The sequence below is a fragment of the Hemibagrus wyckioides genome, linkage group LG20 (assembly GCF_019097595.1).
Source record: "Hemibagrus wyckioides isolate EC202008001 linkage group LG20, SWU_Hwy_1.0, whole genome shotgun sequence".
In the NCBI taxonomy this organism is placed as follows: Eukaryota; Metazoa; Chordata; class Actinopteri; order Siluriformes; family Bagridae; genus Hemibagrus; species Hemibagrus wyckioides.
Window position 1 is genome coordinate 10902027 of NC_080729.1, and position 18031 is coordinate 10920057.

The 18031-nt window shown below is 40.5% G+C and overlaps 1 protein-coding gene across 2 annotated transcripts in view; it reads left to right on the forward strand.

Annotated features, from left to right (window-relative positions):
* Nucleotides 1-2998: 2998 nt before the first annotated feature.
* Nucleotides 2999-18031, forward strand: part of vwa5b2 (von Willebrand factor A domain containing 5B2) — a 41692-nt gene continuing 26659 nt past the window's right edge. The window contains exons 1-4 of one of the 2 annotated variants that reach the window (XM_058418643.1): nt 2999-3205; nt 12355-12497; nt 16637-16825; nt 17614-17818. In XM_058418643.1, the coding sequence (XP_058274626.1) occupies nt 12359-12497; nt 16637-16825; nt 17614-17818 (533 nt within the window). In that variant the 5' untranslated portion in view covers nt 2999-3205; nt 12355-12358. Of the gene's footprint in view, nt 3206-12354; nt 12498-16636; nt 16826-17613; nt 17819-18031 lie in introns of those variants that run through there. The other variant, XM_058418644.1, reaches the window with a different exon arrangement.

Consider the following 18031-nt stretch of genomic DNA (forward strand, 5'->3'; position numbering starts at 1 on the left):
AAAGCAAGGCAAAAACAATGAACACCGCCACCTGCTGGTGTAAATCCACAGCTATCTATAAATATCACCAAAATTATTGTACTGAGTAGAGTTTGTTTGTTTGTTTGTTTGTTTGAAATTCATACAATTTACCTGTTTAACACATTCCAGAAACTGTTCAAGAAACTCTCTGAAAGGATAAACTGAAGAGAGTTCCAGCAGCTGGGATATAAGTTAAATGAATGCAGCTCCCTTTAGGTATGTTGCCAATAAAATGAACTGTGCTAGAGGATTAGCCATGGCTGCCAGCTGAAATTCTTAGAATAAGTAGAATTGTAAAACTAACTAGAATATGCGAAACTTTCTGTGCAAAGTTTATCTCTGACTTGAAGAAAGTCAACAAAATCAACCACAATTAGTTTCTTGTATTATGGACCTTGCACTGAAATAATAGAATCGTTTAGTTCTAGTATTGCTCAGCCAAAGCGAGCCATTTGTATTTATTAAATGCCACCTATTCTGAATGACTTGAATGACCTACTGAATGACTTTGAATTACAGTAGTTTTAAAAATGCGATTTAAAAATATTAAAGAAACCTTTATAATTATTAGGTGTTTTGGTGTTTTATTTTTTTCTGATGCAGCACTTACAGGGACTTACCAGCAGATGTCGGCAGCATATTAAAACTTAAAGTAAATTTATAGCTTTCAATTATTATCAAAGAGAGCCTTGGTTTGAATAAACACACTGTTTATATGACTATTTAATGTAAACTTATATAAATAAAAAATACAATATCATTATAAAATATAAATCATTCTATTTAATTCAGTCCACACGGGCCAGTCATCGCTCCCCACATGCATCAATGACCTTTGGTCTCCGGTTCACCACTGCAGACCGGGAACACCCCACAAGAGCTGCAGTTTGGGAGATGCTCTGATCCAGTCATCTAGCCATCACAATTTGGCTCTTGTTAAACTCTCTTAAATTATTATGCTTGCCCATTTTTCCTGCTTCTAACACATTGACTTTGAGGACAAAATGTTCACTTGCTGCCTAATATATCCAAGCCACTAACAGGTGCCATGATGAAGTGATAATCAGTGTTATTCACTTATATAATGTATATAATGCACATGTTTCATTTTGTAAATTGATAAAAATTAACTAATAATTAATAAATCACTATTTGGTGTGACCATATATATGTTGACAATATAGCTACTTTTATCTAGCTGTATAGCAACTTTTACATAAATATCATAATACAATTTTAGTCATTTGGGTTGCTAGTAAAATTACAATGAGCAGGTGTGATGTGTGCAAACAGGACAGTAGATGAGAGTGTTGTCAGAGTAAAACACTGCTTTACCAAGCTTAATGGCATACACCTGTGCAGCTTACCTCTGTGTGGTACTTATCACTGTTTGTGCTTATCAGTGGACAAACACACACACACACACACAGAGAAAACTGCTTATGCGAAAATAATTAAAAGCTGTCATAAAACGTCTCCAACATGGTGCAGGAGTGTGATTGAGAAGCGTGGAGGAGTGTGAACTTGAACTTGAGCAAAAACTATGAGTCTGTGACCCTTTTTTGGTTGAATTGTGCTGTTTTCCTTGTTTTCACATTTTCCTTGTATAATCCATCTATATTTAATCTTTTTCAGCATTTTGCTGTATATCATCTCCGGGAGTTTTTCCCTGCCAGCCCCCTGCCTGCATATTAGAGATAAATCTTAATAAAAATGTTAGCTTTGTAATTTTCATTATTTTTTTGTTCCTGTAAAGCTGTTTTTGTGACAATGTCCATTGTAAAAAGTACTATACAAAAAACTTGAAATAAATTGGTTGTCCTTCCTTGGACTACCTTTAGTAGCTACTAACCACTGCATACCAGGAACAATAAATTCTGATTGTTTATTTGTTGTGTAATATAATCTTGCTTATGAAACGGTGTCCAACTGCACTACCCAGAGTACAATAAGGCCTACAAACATAGCTGCTATTGTCTAGAACACCCAACCACAACAGAGACTGTTATGATCAAGTTTGCCATCAATTACAGCCTTACAGTATGAAAGAACTTTCATTAGAACTTTCATCTCTGGAAAGTATACACTCTTTGTTCCTCACCAGTCTTGCCAAGCTTTAGTATTGTAATTGTCTACCAGATTAACAGATCTTGTTTGGTTTTCACTATTTCCCTTATCCCTGTCTAGTTTATAGTGTTTGCTCATCACCTAACCCCTGCCTGTTTGTTGACTTGTCAGCATTTGTCTGCTAGTTTCTATGATAATGCTACATTGAGAAATAAGAAATATTCAAGAAATATTAAATGTAAATATTAAATAAAACAAATAAACTGAGTTAAAAAAACAAAATAGGTGCATACGTTTCTACTTTAATTAACATTAGTCATGGTCTGAGGCATGTATAATTAACAGGCCCAGTTTATCTTGAATATGGAGCGAAAGATATCAAGCGTAAAAGATCTATTAAGAGAGAAGAAAGGTTTGTTATTGAGACACAGATGGCAAGAGCATCAGTCACAAAGATTGTTTAGCTAACAAGTTTCAGAATGAGCTGTGGGGAAAAAATAGATCTGCGCTTAGAGCTGTGGGATAAATATCAGTGCTTGACCATGATACAAATTAGTGAAATATTTAGTCAAACCCAGAAAAGCAACAGTTCCTCAGGAGCTTGATTGCATCAGTGCAGGATATAACCTGACTGTCAGCAATATTTTGTCATGAAGAGAGATTTTATTATTATTACTTTCAAAGCAGACTGTATATGACTTTAGTCCGCAGAATAAAACATATTTAATGAAAAATTCTGCTTAAATTAGGTACACTTTGATACTGACCAGAAGCCAATAGTATATTTTCTATTCGACAGAATCACTCTTTCGTTCCTATTACCTGAGAACAACCCTCTGTTGTTGAAGTTCAATGTTCAGAACAAATCTTATATATTTAAAATAAAATCCTTATTCGTATAGAAAACGCTGTAGTCAACGAAAATGGTCACGCTGTCTCTAATAATCATTAATAATGTCTGAGACCAGAGACGAAAGAATGGATTTGTATACACATGCGCGTGCGTAAAAAGCGCACCAGAGGGATTGTTCCGAGCTCTTCCACCTGTAGTAAGACGAGCAGCCACCTATATCACGACACTGAGAAGCGGTGAATAAACGGGCTAGCAACTCACCAGGTAAGTGGAAAGACTGATGTATACATCCCAGGCAAACTGAAATATGTTCTGTCGTGAGATAATTAAAATAAACAGACGGAAACTATTTCCCAGATGTTCCCGTGACGTGGCGTTGGTTAAGCTTAAGTTTCCTGAACGTGTCTGTGGACCTACCTTCGTTTGATTCACTTATAAACATAAATAACGCACTTCTAGTGTTTCATATAAGTTTGTATTCATTTTGAATTGCACTAAAAAGTCCCTCTTAAACGCTTATTGCGATTGATGCGACTCAGCTGTGTTCCATTTACTTTACCACGATGGTCAGAATTAACCTGACGGATTTTTCTTTCATTTAGAAATAAGATGATTTCCTCTGTAACTGCTGTCATCAGCTTTTAATATGAACCAGTGCAAGTCCTCAGGAGGATTCGGGAGTTGTTTTTCAACAGAGGTTTTCTCGTTCTCTAATGTAATGATTGCTACTACATTTTTACATATTTACTGAATAAAGTGAACATAAATAATTTGCACACCCCGTTTATAATGGCAGATTTATGTGATATAAAACATTTAAACAGAGAAAAATCATGTTATATCGTTTTACATTTAAAATGGGATATAGCACAAAACAAAATCAAATGAAAACAAATAGAAAAGTTTCAGTGGAAAACCTGTTTGCATAAGTGTACACATTCCTTAATAAACTTTTAACAAGCTAAGAACTGAAGTGAAGTGAAACAACGTGCCTCCTGGACCAGAGGTGCTACACAGAACAAAAACAAAGTACAGGTGACGCGGACAAACATAGAGCTTAACTATACTACAAGATGCATTCTTTAAAAAAACCAAACATACAACATAAGTACACAGGATGACAAGACAAGACAGTGCAGACAAACAAGACACATAACGCCGACTCTTGTGCAAAAAACAATGTTTGACACTGGGTGCAAAGAAGGATAGAAACAGGTTTAGGACAGTGAATATAGCAGCAGAAGTAAGATAAGTGATTTAGTTAGAACAGATACATTTAATTAAAGTGACGTGTGTATTTAGATATTCACTTTAGATATTTATATCTGTTCGCTTTGATGTGTGATGATTTAAAGTAAACAAGATCAATGTAAAAGTGATGTGTGCATGTAAACAAGACAAATTGCATGCATGTAGGAGTGTGTTTCCAGCTCAGTTCAGTTCTTAGTTGAGACCAGCTCTCTTTTGTGTGTGTGTGTGTGACACCGTGTCCAGCACAGACCATTTCTGTTGAGAACAGTTCTCAGTTGTGTTTGTGTGTGTGTGTGTGTGCATCTGTGTCGAACTGAGTTCAGTTCTCTATTAAGATACCTGCTTGCCTGAGGGAAGAAGCTGTTCAACAGTCTGGTTGTGCGGGTCTGAATGCTCCGGTACCTCTTTCCGGATGGCAGAAGGGTGAAGAGTGTGTGTGAGGGATGTGTGGGGTCATCCACAATGCTGTTCGCTTTATGGTTGCAGCGTGTGGAGTTAATGTCCATAATAGAGGAAAGAGACTCCGATGATCTTTTCAGCTGTCCTCACTATCCGCTGCAGGGATAGCAGAGACCAAACCAGGCAGTGATGCAGCTGCTCAGAATGCTCTCGATAGTCCCTCTGACTTGTGTCTATGAAGTAGCATGTGTGGTTCGACAGAGAGAAAAAGACAAAGTGAAAGCTTAGGTATGTTTATTTGTCATGAAATGGTTAAGGTTAGCATACATTGTGTTCAGAGTGTAAGGGGGGATTTTAGCAAGACTCTCTATGACAGCATAACAAACGGGGAGTATCAAAACACTCTATATCTGCACACCCTCCACGTCTGCTTCTTTACCTAAGAAACTACACATTCTCTACACAAGGTTCTCTTAAGCAGGGAAAGGGGCTGCTATGATACTATGGGAATGCTTCTTTGTGGAAGTTGTGTCTGAAGCTGTGTGTGAAATCATGCCGATTTATCAGCTCGGGTAGGTCCTGTGATGAATTGGCATGCACCAGCAAGACCATAAAAGGGCAACAACATCACATTACCTCAGCTTCTACTTGTCTGAAGGAATGTGGCAAGCAATGCAGCGTCTCGTTACATACACACATAACCTGGTATAGTTCCCTTTTGACGCTGTGCCATCACTGACTCTATGGGAATGGCAATAACAACACTGCCACACCTAGAGGCAAAGTCACACAGTGTGCTTAATAGGCCTGGAAGATACCAATACCAAGCCACCAATACCAAGCACAAGGTGCTGCTTGGAGACCGGTTGCTTTTGAGGCTTCCAAAGTAGGTAAAATGGGAGAAGAGGACTTAAGTGATGAGAACCCAAACTGGGCACAGCTAGTGCAATCTCTCCTGCTCCGCCGACCTGTGGGGTGGAGTGCAGAAGGCCTGCAGAAAGACTGGATGACCGGCTGTAATGGGGCTTTTTGGGAATGTATCCAACCCTGAGATGCAGGGCAGAAGCAGATTCTAGGCAGGATGGGAAACTGGCAGGGCCTGCAGAACTCCTACCATTCCTAGGGAGGTGAAGGCTTATAGCAGAGCTGTTTCCAGGGTCAGAAACTCTATTGGCCCAAAGGGTCACTGGCCCTCCAGGACCACTGAGAGGTACCAGGAGCTGAGACATGGTCTACAGGAAAGTCTCAGCCACCTGGCACTACACAAAAAGTGAGAGGTCAAAGAACAAGCATGTGACTCACAGCAATAACTGCCACATATACCTCAATGTAGAGGGTGATAAGCCCTCAAAGAGTTGTGTCTGCAGAGGAGAACAAAGCCACTTCCACCTGGCCAGAAATCGCCATAAGCATTCCACTGTATAAAGGTGGAGGTGCCATTCCCTGGGCTTCAGCCCCTGCCTCAGCAGGAAGCCTGCTTCCATGATGCGTACTGGAGCGTAAATCACTCTCAGCAAGAGAAATCTGGTCTCTACCTTGAGCAAGATCTGGTGTACCAACCTGAACAGAGGGTCCTGAACAGACCACACTAATGATTGATGAAGAGGACCACCAAAGGTAGCCCCTGAGATTCAGGAGGAAGTGTTTCAGCACTAGAACCATGTCTCCTAGGCAATCTGGCTCTTTAGGCAATCTGTGTGCCATGAGAGACAGGAGCCAAAATACCATGAGCAGAGCAGCCATCTAGGCCCCCTCCCCAACATAAGAGGAAGGCATCTGTCGAAAGAGTCTTACGACAATGATACACCTTAAGAGTGGGACCCAAGGTGAGAAACCAGGGTCTGTCAACATAAGAAGCATATGAAGTTTCTTGTGATGCATAACCATTGTGACTCTGAAAAGGATCTCTGCAGGGGTGAAAAACCCCTGCACCTGAGACAGAGTGGAAATGGTCTCATGTGTAGCAAACCCAAAGGAATTGTTTTGGCCACTATGAGCTGAGCACCCTCTGCACCTTGGGCGGCAGAGAGGCATTGGCCTAGCCAGATGTTCTTTACGGCAGAAAGGATGGAATCCCTCCTGAGTGTGAGACAGACGTTCCCAAACTATCCCCAAGAAGGTGGCTGTCTGAGAGGAAGAAACCACACACTTTCCTGGGTTGAGCCTGAGGCCTAGGGACCTCATGTGGGCAAGCACAGCCTCTCAATGCCTGGCTGCCATGTCTCTCGACTGGGCCAAGGTGAGCCAGTTGTCTGGATAATTGAGTACATGTATTCCCTGGGGTGCAATGATGCCAGTGCAGATTCCATGCACTTTGTGAGATTGAGCAATAACACTAAGCCAAATGGGAGAACCCAGCATCGGTATGCTTTGTCCCCAAAAGTGAACCCAGGAAGTCTCTTTTGCTCTGACATGATGCTGATGTGAAGATACAAAGATTATCATCACAAACCAGTCTTCAGACCTGGTTTGTTACGCAATGACCTTGAGCGTTAATATCTCAGACTTGTACATTTCAGCATATAATTTGGAGCACACATAAAATCCAAAATTGAGTGTAGCCCCCGTCCTTCTTGGGAACCAAGAAATGCTGGCTATAAAACCGGAGGCTCGATCTCGGAGGGGAATATGCTCTACAGCACCTTTCCAGGTACAAGAGATGTTCCTCCTGGAGGAATGAAGTTTGGTCAGTGCCAACAACAGTGGGAAGCACACCTTGAAAGAAGGAGGATGGGAGGCAAACTGGATTGTGTAGCCTATTCCCATTGTATCCAGTATTCCTTTCTGCCCCTAAATGCTGGCTGACCACCCAGATTTTACATGGGGGGGGTATCGGGCTGCAGTGCTAGACTTTTTCCCTGTCTCAGCAGGCTGGAGCCAGTGGCAACTGGCTGGAGCCAGTGGCAACTGGTTGAAGGGAAGAACAAGCCCTTAGGAGAAATTAGGGCATCTAAAGGAAAGGTTTTGTCCTTATCTCCAACAGATTGCCTTTCCGTGGCAACCAATGCTCCCATGGTGTGGCTGATGGTGTGGGCTGTCTTTTTTGTGGGACGGAGGGCTAAATCTTACTTGGAGAATTCAGACTTCATTGGTCCCTCACCACAGACCAGCTCCTTTAGCAGGTCAGTCTGGTACACCTGCAAAACCACCATTGTGTGCAGCGCCACACGAGCTTGACCATATAGGGCTTTCCTTATAAGGGCCAACGTGGCCTGACAGGGCTTAAGTGGGAGTGTAGACTTTCTCTATGTGGCCGTTGATGGGGAGATTCCTCACAAGATTCTCTTCAACCCTAGGCTTTGCCACATACCCGTGTTCATCTAGTCCCACAATGGCTGAAGAGTTAGCAGTGGCCTAAAAAGAATTATTCTACAACCTCAACACCTCAGTGTGCAGGGCTGGGAAAAATTGGGAGATGCCATCATGGAGGTGGAAGGTGGCATAAAGTTGGGTGTTGGGCATCAAACTGTGCTGTTTAGAGCTGTTATAGCGGCAGAGCTATTGGCAATATAAACACAGGAGCACGCACACATACACACACACACATTCAAAATGAGCGAACAGTAGAAGAAAAATCAAATCAGTATTTGGTTTGACTACCCTTTGGCTTCAAACCAGCATCTTGCACATTTTGTACACCTGCACAAATTCAGGGATTAGAGTCAGGTGTATGATTAACCAATTTTACCATTAGATGCTAATGATCATCAAATATATATGTAGTTTGAAACACAGTCTTTAACTGAAACAGAAACAGCTATGTAGGAGGCTTAAATCTGGGTGCGGAACAGCTACTATGTACTATGTGAGGTTGTGCAAGACAGTTTCATGTCACAGGTCATATGCCATGGCTAGACTGAGCACAGCAACAAGACACAAGGTAGTTAAACTGCATCTGCAAGGTCTCTCCTAGGCAAAGATTTCAAAGCAGATTGGGGGTTTCAAGACATGTTTTTTAAGCTATTTAGAAGAAGCAGAAAGATTTGTGCAGCAGATGAAAGACACATCATGCTTACTTCCCTTCAACATTGGAAGATGTCCAGCAGTGCCTTCAGCAAAGAACTGGTGGAAACCTGTGGGACCTAGGTACACCCAACTACTGTCTGGAGATGTTTGGCCAGAAGTGGTCTTTATGGAAGACGTGCGACCAAAAAGCCATATCTCCGATGTGGAAACAAGGCTAAGCCACTCAACTATGCATGAAAAAAGGGTACTGGGGTGCAGAAAAATGACAGCAAATGCTCTGGACTGATGAGTCAAAGATTGAAATGTTTGGCTGTAGAAGGAGGCACTTTGTTTGCCAAAGGGCTAGACAGCAGTACTAATAATGAGTGTCTGCAGGCAACAGTGCAGCTTGGGGCTGCATTTCTCAAATGGAAATTTGGTCAGAATATATATATATATATATATATATATATATATATATATATATATATATATATATATATATATTCAATTCAATTCAATTTATTTTGTATAGCACCTTTTACAATGAACATTGTCTCAAAGCAGCTTTACAAAAGAAGAAAAACAGAGAAAGGGGAGGGGGAAAATGAAAATAAAAAATAACTAAATAACTTGAAATAATAAAATTATTAAATTTAATTATTAAACTATTTTATCCCTATTTTATCCCTAATGAGCAAGCCTGTGGTGATGGTGGCAAGGAAAAACTCCCTGGGATGGAATAAGAAAGAAACCTTGAGAGGAACCAGGCTCAGAAGGGAACCTCATCCTCATTTGGGTGACACTAAACAGTAAATAACATCACTGTAGCTGATTAATGTCCTTTCTACAACAGCAATCAATGGCCCATGAGGAACTATTAGGTCATTGTAGTTTCTAACGTCATTATAGACACTATTTCTTTGCTGTCACAAGCTGACAGATGAAATGGCAGATCTGTGATGGTGTGAAAGTCCCCAAGTGGCTCTGTCCATGGCTGTCTCCTGGTCCACACAGATCCATCCACAGCATCAATGGGCACCGCCAAGCAACGAGACTCCAACCAGGGGTAGGGCAGTGGTCAAAATGGAAACTGGCAATCACTGGGAGCTCAGGAGTGGGGTGTATAGCTCAACAGAGAAAAACAGAGAGAGAAAGAGAAAGATATTAAGTATGATTCTGATCGTGTGATGTTTAAAGACAATGTAAGATTATGTATAAAGTGCAGACAGGGACTCCGTCAAGACTAGCTATGACAGCATAACTAAAAGGGAGAGTCAGAAGGTGACAGACATGAAGGCTTCCCGGGACATAAAGCGTCCAACCACTTCACAAAGCGACTTGCAAGGGTGGTAAGGCGACAGCATCCAAACATCCCAGTACACCAAACCATACATATATAGGCAGATAATTAATCAATATGCAGTGGGATGCATCTGAATGGCACAGAATGTATTCTGCAACAGCACAACGACTGCAAACATACAGCCAATGCCATTTAGAACTATCTTCAGCATACAGAAGAACAAGTCGTCCTGGAAGTGATGGTTTAGTTCCCACTGAGCCCTGATCTCAACATCACCACGTCTGTGTGGAATTACGTGAAGAAGCAGAAGGATTTGAGTGCTGAATAACAATATTACATTACATTATTGGTAAGCAAAAAATAAAGGTGCTCAGTCATGTCCAGTGACCATATACTGTACCTACATGATGAATTTCTCCTAAAATAGATATATACATATACATACAGAATCACTGTTGGAACAAACACGTCTCAGTACTCTGTTCTGTTCTGCTACTTGTAGCCTTCTGGGGGTTAAATGCATTATTAGATGGTGTTGTCATTTTTATGCATAACAAATAAAAAAAAGTACAAAAAACAAAGCTAATTATTTTATTAAAAAAAAAAAAGTTACTTAATTATACTCATAAAAGTACCATTAAACTGAATTGTATATTCAAATTGAATGTGGAGTATTTTTCCCCACCTCATAAAAGCAGGGGGTATATGCTGGTGTGTGTGTGTGTGTGTGTGTGTGTCTATGTGACATTTACACTGTGTGCAGTAAATCTAAGTAAGTGGACTTGCTGTTCAGGTAGCAGGTGTTGGGCCACTTAGATGGGAGGACATGATGGCCATTAGTAGACAACAAACTCTGCTGACCACACACACACACATGTTAACCAAGATGTACTTTACTGACTGTTGTTAACAACATGGTATGCATATGTGTTTGAGGATTGTCCTAAATTAGGAATCTTAAAACGTGGATTTCTTTTTTATTAAATATGTGAATATTATCAGTGGATCCTAGACCCAAGTATGTGCAGAGAATTTCAGAAAAGTAAATTTCATGGAGTGAGCCCTTTGGGGGATGATTTTATTACAGCACATAATGTCACGGCTCCCATTTCTCCACGGCCAAAGAATACGGGTGCCATGGACTCTGAATGTTTAATTATGTTCACCTATACCTTTTGTGTGTTTGTTACTCAACTGTTTTAAGCACTCTGTTTTCATTTAATTTCTGTAATGTAAACACTCCATTTTGGTGATTTTACTAAGTTTCTACAGTGATTTCTTTCTGTTGGACTTTGTATTTTTGTCCTTTTAGCCTCTGATTACTCTGTCTTGCTCCTGTTTGGTCGTCGGCTGTTTGACTTATGTTTTTGCCTGCCATTTTGGTTTACTCTGTTACCTTACATATGGCTTTTGGTTTATCTGTTCTATAGACAGGCAGGCACATCAGTGAGCCTTGGGCACCTATGACCCTGTTGCTGTTTCACTGTTTTGTTCTGTTTTTGACCCATCACATTGTGGTCACGTTCAAAGTCGCTCAGACACCCAGATCCTTACACTTGTCACCTAATATGTTACACCAGCCACCATGAGATCAGTGTGTGTGCGTGTGTTCATATATAAATATATGTATATATGATTGTATTTCCATAGCTAGGCTGCATTTTGTTCTGCAAATGATTAACTTCTACACTGGCACTGCAGTCATCTCCGCCTTCTGGTTGCTGAGCAGCATGTGTGTGTGGCATGTGTGTTTGTGTGTTTGAGTCTGTGTATGTGTGTCTTTAAGGGAAATTCTGAAAAGGACATTTCATGGTTACTGGAGCACATATTCTGATGGAAAAACTGTGCTCACCATCTCTGATGTGTGGTATAAGTTCATTAACTGAGAAAGAACAGCACAGTCAGATTATTTGTTTAATGTATCAACTGATCAAATTTTTAAAAATGTTTAAATCTAATGCTGTTTTCCAACAAACTCCCAAAAACTTGCCATTAAATATGCTCTAAGCTTATTTTATTAATTGTTAAACTTGAAACAGTAGCTCACATGGAAACACAGCTGAGAGGCATCTGGATAATCTAATGGGTGATGTGACACTCAAAACAACTCTTGACATGATGATTACAACACATGTGAACAACACATATTTACACAAGTGAGATTTCAGGGTAAATGTAAATGAGTGTGGGAATGTGTGTGTGTATATGGTGCAGAGCAAAGAACTGGTATACTATCATTGTTTGCACCTATTGTTCCTAGGATCAGGTCAAATTCAGTCTTGCATGAGATAAAATCTTTACTAAGCATGAACGAATGAATGAATGAATGAATGATTGAATGAATGAATGAATGAATGAATGAATGAATGAATGAATGAATGAATGAATGGGTGAGTGGATGGATGGATGGATGGATGGATCAGTGGATGGATGGATCAATGAATGGATTAAATTTGTTTTTCCATTGCCCCTCATTGATGATTATTAACCGCAGTTGCATGTCTGTGTTCAGGAAGATGCCAGGTTTAAGAAATCGTGAAACATGGGCTCCACTGCTGCTGAAGAGCTCTCAGATTACGTCTTGTGCCAGTGGCTATTTGCTGGGAATCACAGCACGCTTGATATACACTAACACTGACCCCAAACCTGTGGAAGGTAAACAAGCACATCCACACTTACCCAGTCAATAAATATTTGGCCATTGACTTTATATATTGTACTTCAAATTAAACATTTGGAAAATAATTGAATAACTGGAATTAAATAATAAATATGAGCGTGAAACATTTATTTTTTAAAGCGTTATTTTTAATACTTGGTTGCAAATCCTTCTGAATTCTGGAAAGCAGAGGCATCACCAAACTGGGTTTCTTCCCTGGTGATGTTCTGACAGGCCTTTATTGCATCTTCAATTCTTACTCCTTAATTTTGCCTTCAGTTTTTCTTTTAGCAAATCAAATGCAATGGATATAAAAAGTGTAAGGGCCTCTGTTACAGTAGCAGATTTTTGTGACCTGCTAAAAAATTAAACCAAGATAAATCATCTCAGAACAATTTTCACCTTCAGTGTAAAATTACAATGTAAAAAAAGGAATGTTTTAATAAGAACAGGGGGAACATGCCCAGTTGCATAAGTTAGCACACCTCTAAAGTAATACTTAATGCACCTTTTGCACATTCTATTGCACCACTCATCTTTTTGGGTAATAGTTTATCAGCATGGCACATGTCAGCTTGGCATTTTTTCTAAATATTTATTGCCAAAAACAGCCTCAGTCTGCTGGCCTGTCTGACTGATTTGTGCAGGTTTTATCAAATTCAAAATTCAAATTCAAATTTTATTCATCACATATGAAATCATACACAGTACGACATGTAGTGAAATGCTTTTTACGACTGTCCTACATTTGAAGAAAGAAAAAGAGTAAAATTAAAATTAAAGTGTGTAGACATGAAAAATATAGGGATATAGGTAAAATATATAGAGAAAAATAGGAAAAATAAAAACTAACATTAAATTAAATTAAAGACATGTTAAATTATGAAATACCAATAGTTATCAGGTATACATATACAAATATATATATATATATATATATATATATATATATATATATATATATATATATATACACTATATTGCCAAAAGTATTCGCTCACCTGCCTTGACTCGCATATGAACTTAAGTGACATCCCATTCCTAATCCATAGGGTTCAATATGACGTCGGTCCACCCTTTGCAGCTATAACAGCTTCAACTCTTCTGGGAAGGCTGTCCACAAGGTTTAGGAGTGTGTTTATGGGAATTTTTGACCATTCTTCCAGAAGCGCATTTGTGAGGTCACTCACTGATGTTGGACGAGAAGGCCTGGCTCTCAGTCTCCGCTCTAATTCATCCCAAAGGTGTTCTATCGGGTTGAGGTCAGGACTCTGTGCAGGCCAGTCAAGTTCATCCACACCAGACTCTGTCATCCATGTCTTTATGGACCTTGCTTTGTGCACTGGTGCACAGTCATGTTGGAAGAGGAAGGGGCCAGCTCCAAACTGTTCCCACAAAGTTGGGAGCATGGAATTGTCCAAAATGTCTTGGTATGCTGAAGCATTCAGAGTTCCTTTCACTGGAACTAAGGGGCCAAGCCCAGCTCCTGAAAAACAACCCCACACCATAATCCCCCCTCCACCAAACTTTACACTTGGCACAATGCAGTCAGACAAGTACCGTTCTCCTGGCAACCGCCAAACCCAGACTCGTCCATCAGATTGCCAGATGGAGAAGCGCGATTCGTCACTCCAGAGAACGCGTCTCCACTGCTCTAGAGTCCAGTGGCGGCGTGCTTTACACCACTGCATCCAACGCTTTGCATTGCACTTGGTGATGTATGGCTTGGATGCAGCTGCTCGGCCATGGAAACCCATTCCATGAAGCTCTCTGCGCACTGTTCTTGAGCTAATCTGAAGGCCACATGAAGTTTGGAGGTCTGTAGCGATTGACTCTGCAGAAAGTTGGCGACCTCTTCGCACTATGCGCCTCAGCATCCGCTGACCCCGCTCCGTCAGTTTACGTGGCCTACCACTTCGTGGCTGAGTTGCTGTCGTTCCCAAACACTTCCACGTTCTTATAATACAGCTGACAGTTGACTGTGGAATATTTAGGAGCGAGGAAATTTCATGACTGGATTTGTTGCACAGGTGGCATCCTATCACAGTTCCACGCTGGAATTCACTATATATAATAAAAAATATAATAAAAATATACTATAATATGTATAGTATAATATATATATAATAATATAATAATATAATATTACATATATTATTATATTATAATATAATAATATATAAATAATAAATATGTATAAACATCTATAATATATAGAAAAATACAATATATACATATATGTAGGTATAAAAAGACAAATATAAATGCTGTGACAATAAATGAATACAGTATGTACCGTGTGCATACATAAGATAAATATATATATAAAAGGCAAATATAAATGTCCAATTGTACAGGAATATCAGGGAGTAAAGTGACGGTGCATTATGCACACAAAGATGCACACAAAGATGTACAATGAGTGTGGTTATTGTGTGTGAGAGTAGTGCAGAGAATGTCATGTCATGTGTGGGGGAAGTCCAGAAAGTCCAGGTTCTAGGTGTTCTGGTTGAGGGCCCAAATGGCCTGCAGGAAGAAGCTCCTCCTCAATCTCTCTGTGTTTGCCTTCAAGGAACAGAAATGTTTCCCTGACCACAACAGAGAGAAGAGTCCATTGTTGGGATGGCTGAGGTTCTTCATTATCTTCCTGGCTTTGGTCCAGCACCGCTTGCTGTACATAGTCTCCAGGTCAGGAAGCTCGATGCAGATGGTACACTCGGCTGATTGCACCACCCTCTGTAGAGCTTGCCTGTCCTGCTTGGTGCTGTTTCCAAACCAGGCTGTGATACTTCCAGTCATGATGCTCTCAATGGTGCAGGTGTAGAATGACTTTAGCACCTTTGAGTGCAGTTTAAAGTCCTTTAGGCGTCTAAGATGATAGAGGTGCTGCCGGGTGTTCTTCACCAGGATGTTGATGTGACAGGACCATGTCAGGTCCTGTGTGATGTAAACACCAAGGTACCGGAAACTGTCCACTCTCTCCACTGGGGTCCTGTTAATAGTCAGGGGCTGGTAATTCCTCTCCTGCTTTGTGCTAAAGTCCACTATCAGCTCCTTAGTCTTCCTGACATTCAGGAGGAGCACCACCGAAGTATCGTCCGCAAACGATACCATAATTCCCCTTTCTGCTGTCCAGGTGGCTCAGGGCTGTGTGATGGAGGTGTGCGATTGCGTCCTCGGTAGAATGGTTGGGACGGTACGCGAACTGTAGCGGGTCCAGGGTGTCAGGTAGGGAAGAAGTGATGAAGTCTCTGATTAGGCCTTCGAAGCACTTTATCAATACTGAGGTCAGGGATACGGGGTGGTAGTCGTTCAGGCTGATGGGCTGGGGTTTCTTGGGGACAGGAACAATGGTGGACTGTTTGAAGCACGTCGGGATTATAGACTGTTCCAGGGAGAGGTTGAATATTTCAATGAACACTGGAGCAAGCTGGTCAGCACAGGCCTTCAGGACCCGACCCGAGATGCCATCTGGTCCTGCTGCTTTCCTGGTATTCACTCTCCTGAATGCCTTTCTCACGTCCTGCTCCGAGGTGATGAACGTGCTTTCCTCTCTGGCATGCACGCTGTTAGCGCTGTTATCTGTCCTTTTTGTATTCTTTAATGTTAACAGACTGGTCAGGGCCCAGCCTTGTAGACATCTTTCACGTTGCTGTACACTTGGTCAAGGATATGATTTGCCCTTGTCGGAAAGCTCACGTTATTGAGTCCAATGTTCAAATGTCTAATTTTAATCCATATTATAATTAATACAAGCTAAGTAAAAAGTAAGTAAAAAGCTAAATAAACAACTTTGTCCAAAAAATTCATGGGCCTGACTCTGTGTTATTGAATTATGTGCCAAGAACAATAGAAAATTATGTTTAACAACACTAAAAGACACGAATCAGCTTTAAAACATTAAAGAAGATTTACAAGTTGCATTGTGTGTATTGCTAGCAACACTACAGTGGTTCCCAACATGAGTCCTTTGCTCTTATACAACTTAAGAAAGTCTATAGGAAATGACCAAACCCTTCACATGCTGAGTTAGGTGAATTATGGCAGGATATGTGGATCTCTCTGTAACACATTTCCTACATCCCACTCTCATTCAATTTTCTGCAGTGTGGTCTGTTTTTCTTTTGTGACACAGGAGTGTTTGTGTACCCACTGGGTGAGCGGGAGGTAGTGGTGGGATTTGAAGCAATAATTTCTGGAAGGCTGCTGAGTGTGGAGATCCAGAGTCGAGGGAATCTGGAGGACTGCTGCCCAGTGCCAGGCATTCATGGGAAAGAGTGGGCCTGCTGTGGTGGGATAGGTCATGGCATACAGTGTTCCAATGGTGAGACACACATGCCACAAACATACACACACACACAAATTCAGGGAAGCAAAATGGTTCACGTCTGTTTATAGCAAGCAGTTATTACCTTTCGCAGAACGGTATATTTTATGCAACATGGAAGATGTCCCAGTTTGTGTATTGCAAAGCAGTCACAGAATACACTAGTATCATAGATCAGAAGTAGATAGTTCTGGGGATGAGGCAGCTTATTTTCAAACAGGATAAAGGAGTCATTTAATTTGCTGGATGGTTGATAAAACAGGGCTTTGTAGGCACTGTAGAAAGGAGAGTTTCAGTGATTGTGTCCATTGCAACCCTTTGTATTCACCTTGTCCTCTACAAATCCCTGAGTGCCAAGTGTACACATGGTGGAATGTACGCCACAACCATGAGCTCCTTGGGTATCCAGAAGGGTCTGAGCAGAAGCATGATAAACTATAGATTAGGGGAGCAGAACTACCTGAAGGAATGAACATTTCCATAATCATAATAATTTCCATGAAACATATATTCCCTCCATAGCCTTTACTAGAGACTTCTTTAGTTCTGTCTGCTTGAAAGATTCTATTGGTCTGGTGGCACTGTTTGTCATCATTTTAGACAACCGAGTCAGGCAACCAAGGCAGATGAGAAATGGGCAATGTATGTCCACTGGATAACTACATGCATAATAGAAACATGTCTAGCTTCTGCAGTTTGGTGATGTGCAGTAGGGAGATGAGGCAGGATCCACATGTAAAATCAGCATATATTATATTTAGGGCAAAATGCACTTTTTTATGTAGGTCATCTGTTGCTGGATGAAGATCTGGAGAGGACCAACTTCATCACAGGAACAGGAATTATTGCTCCCATGGAGGTGGTGTCTATTGTCATCAGTACCACCCTAGAACTCTCCACTTTGGAAAATGGAGCAATACATCTGATATACCCTACAGTGCTCACACCCATTGTAAGAGGTGAAAATGGGGGGAGATCAAATGAAACAAGGTGAAGGTTTAATTATTTGATTTCTTTTTTGCTTTCTTTTTTTTCTTTAAAAAAAAGCACATTTATTTTGCAATTATATGCAATAACTATAAGTATAGCAAGAAGGCTAGTAAAACTATTAACAATAAAAACAGGCCATGACATTCAAATAATAATAATAATAATAATAATAATAATAATAATAATTGTATATGCACTTCATATTAAATTATA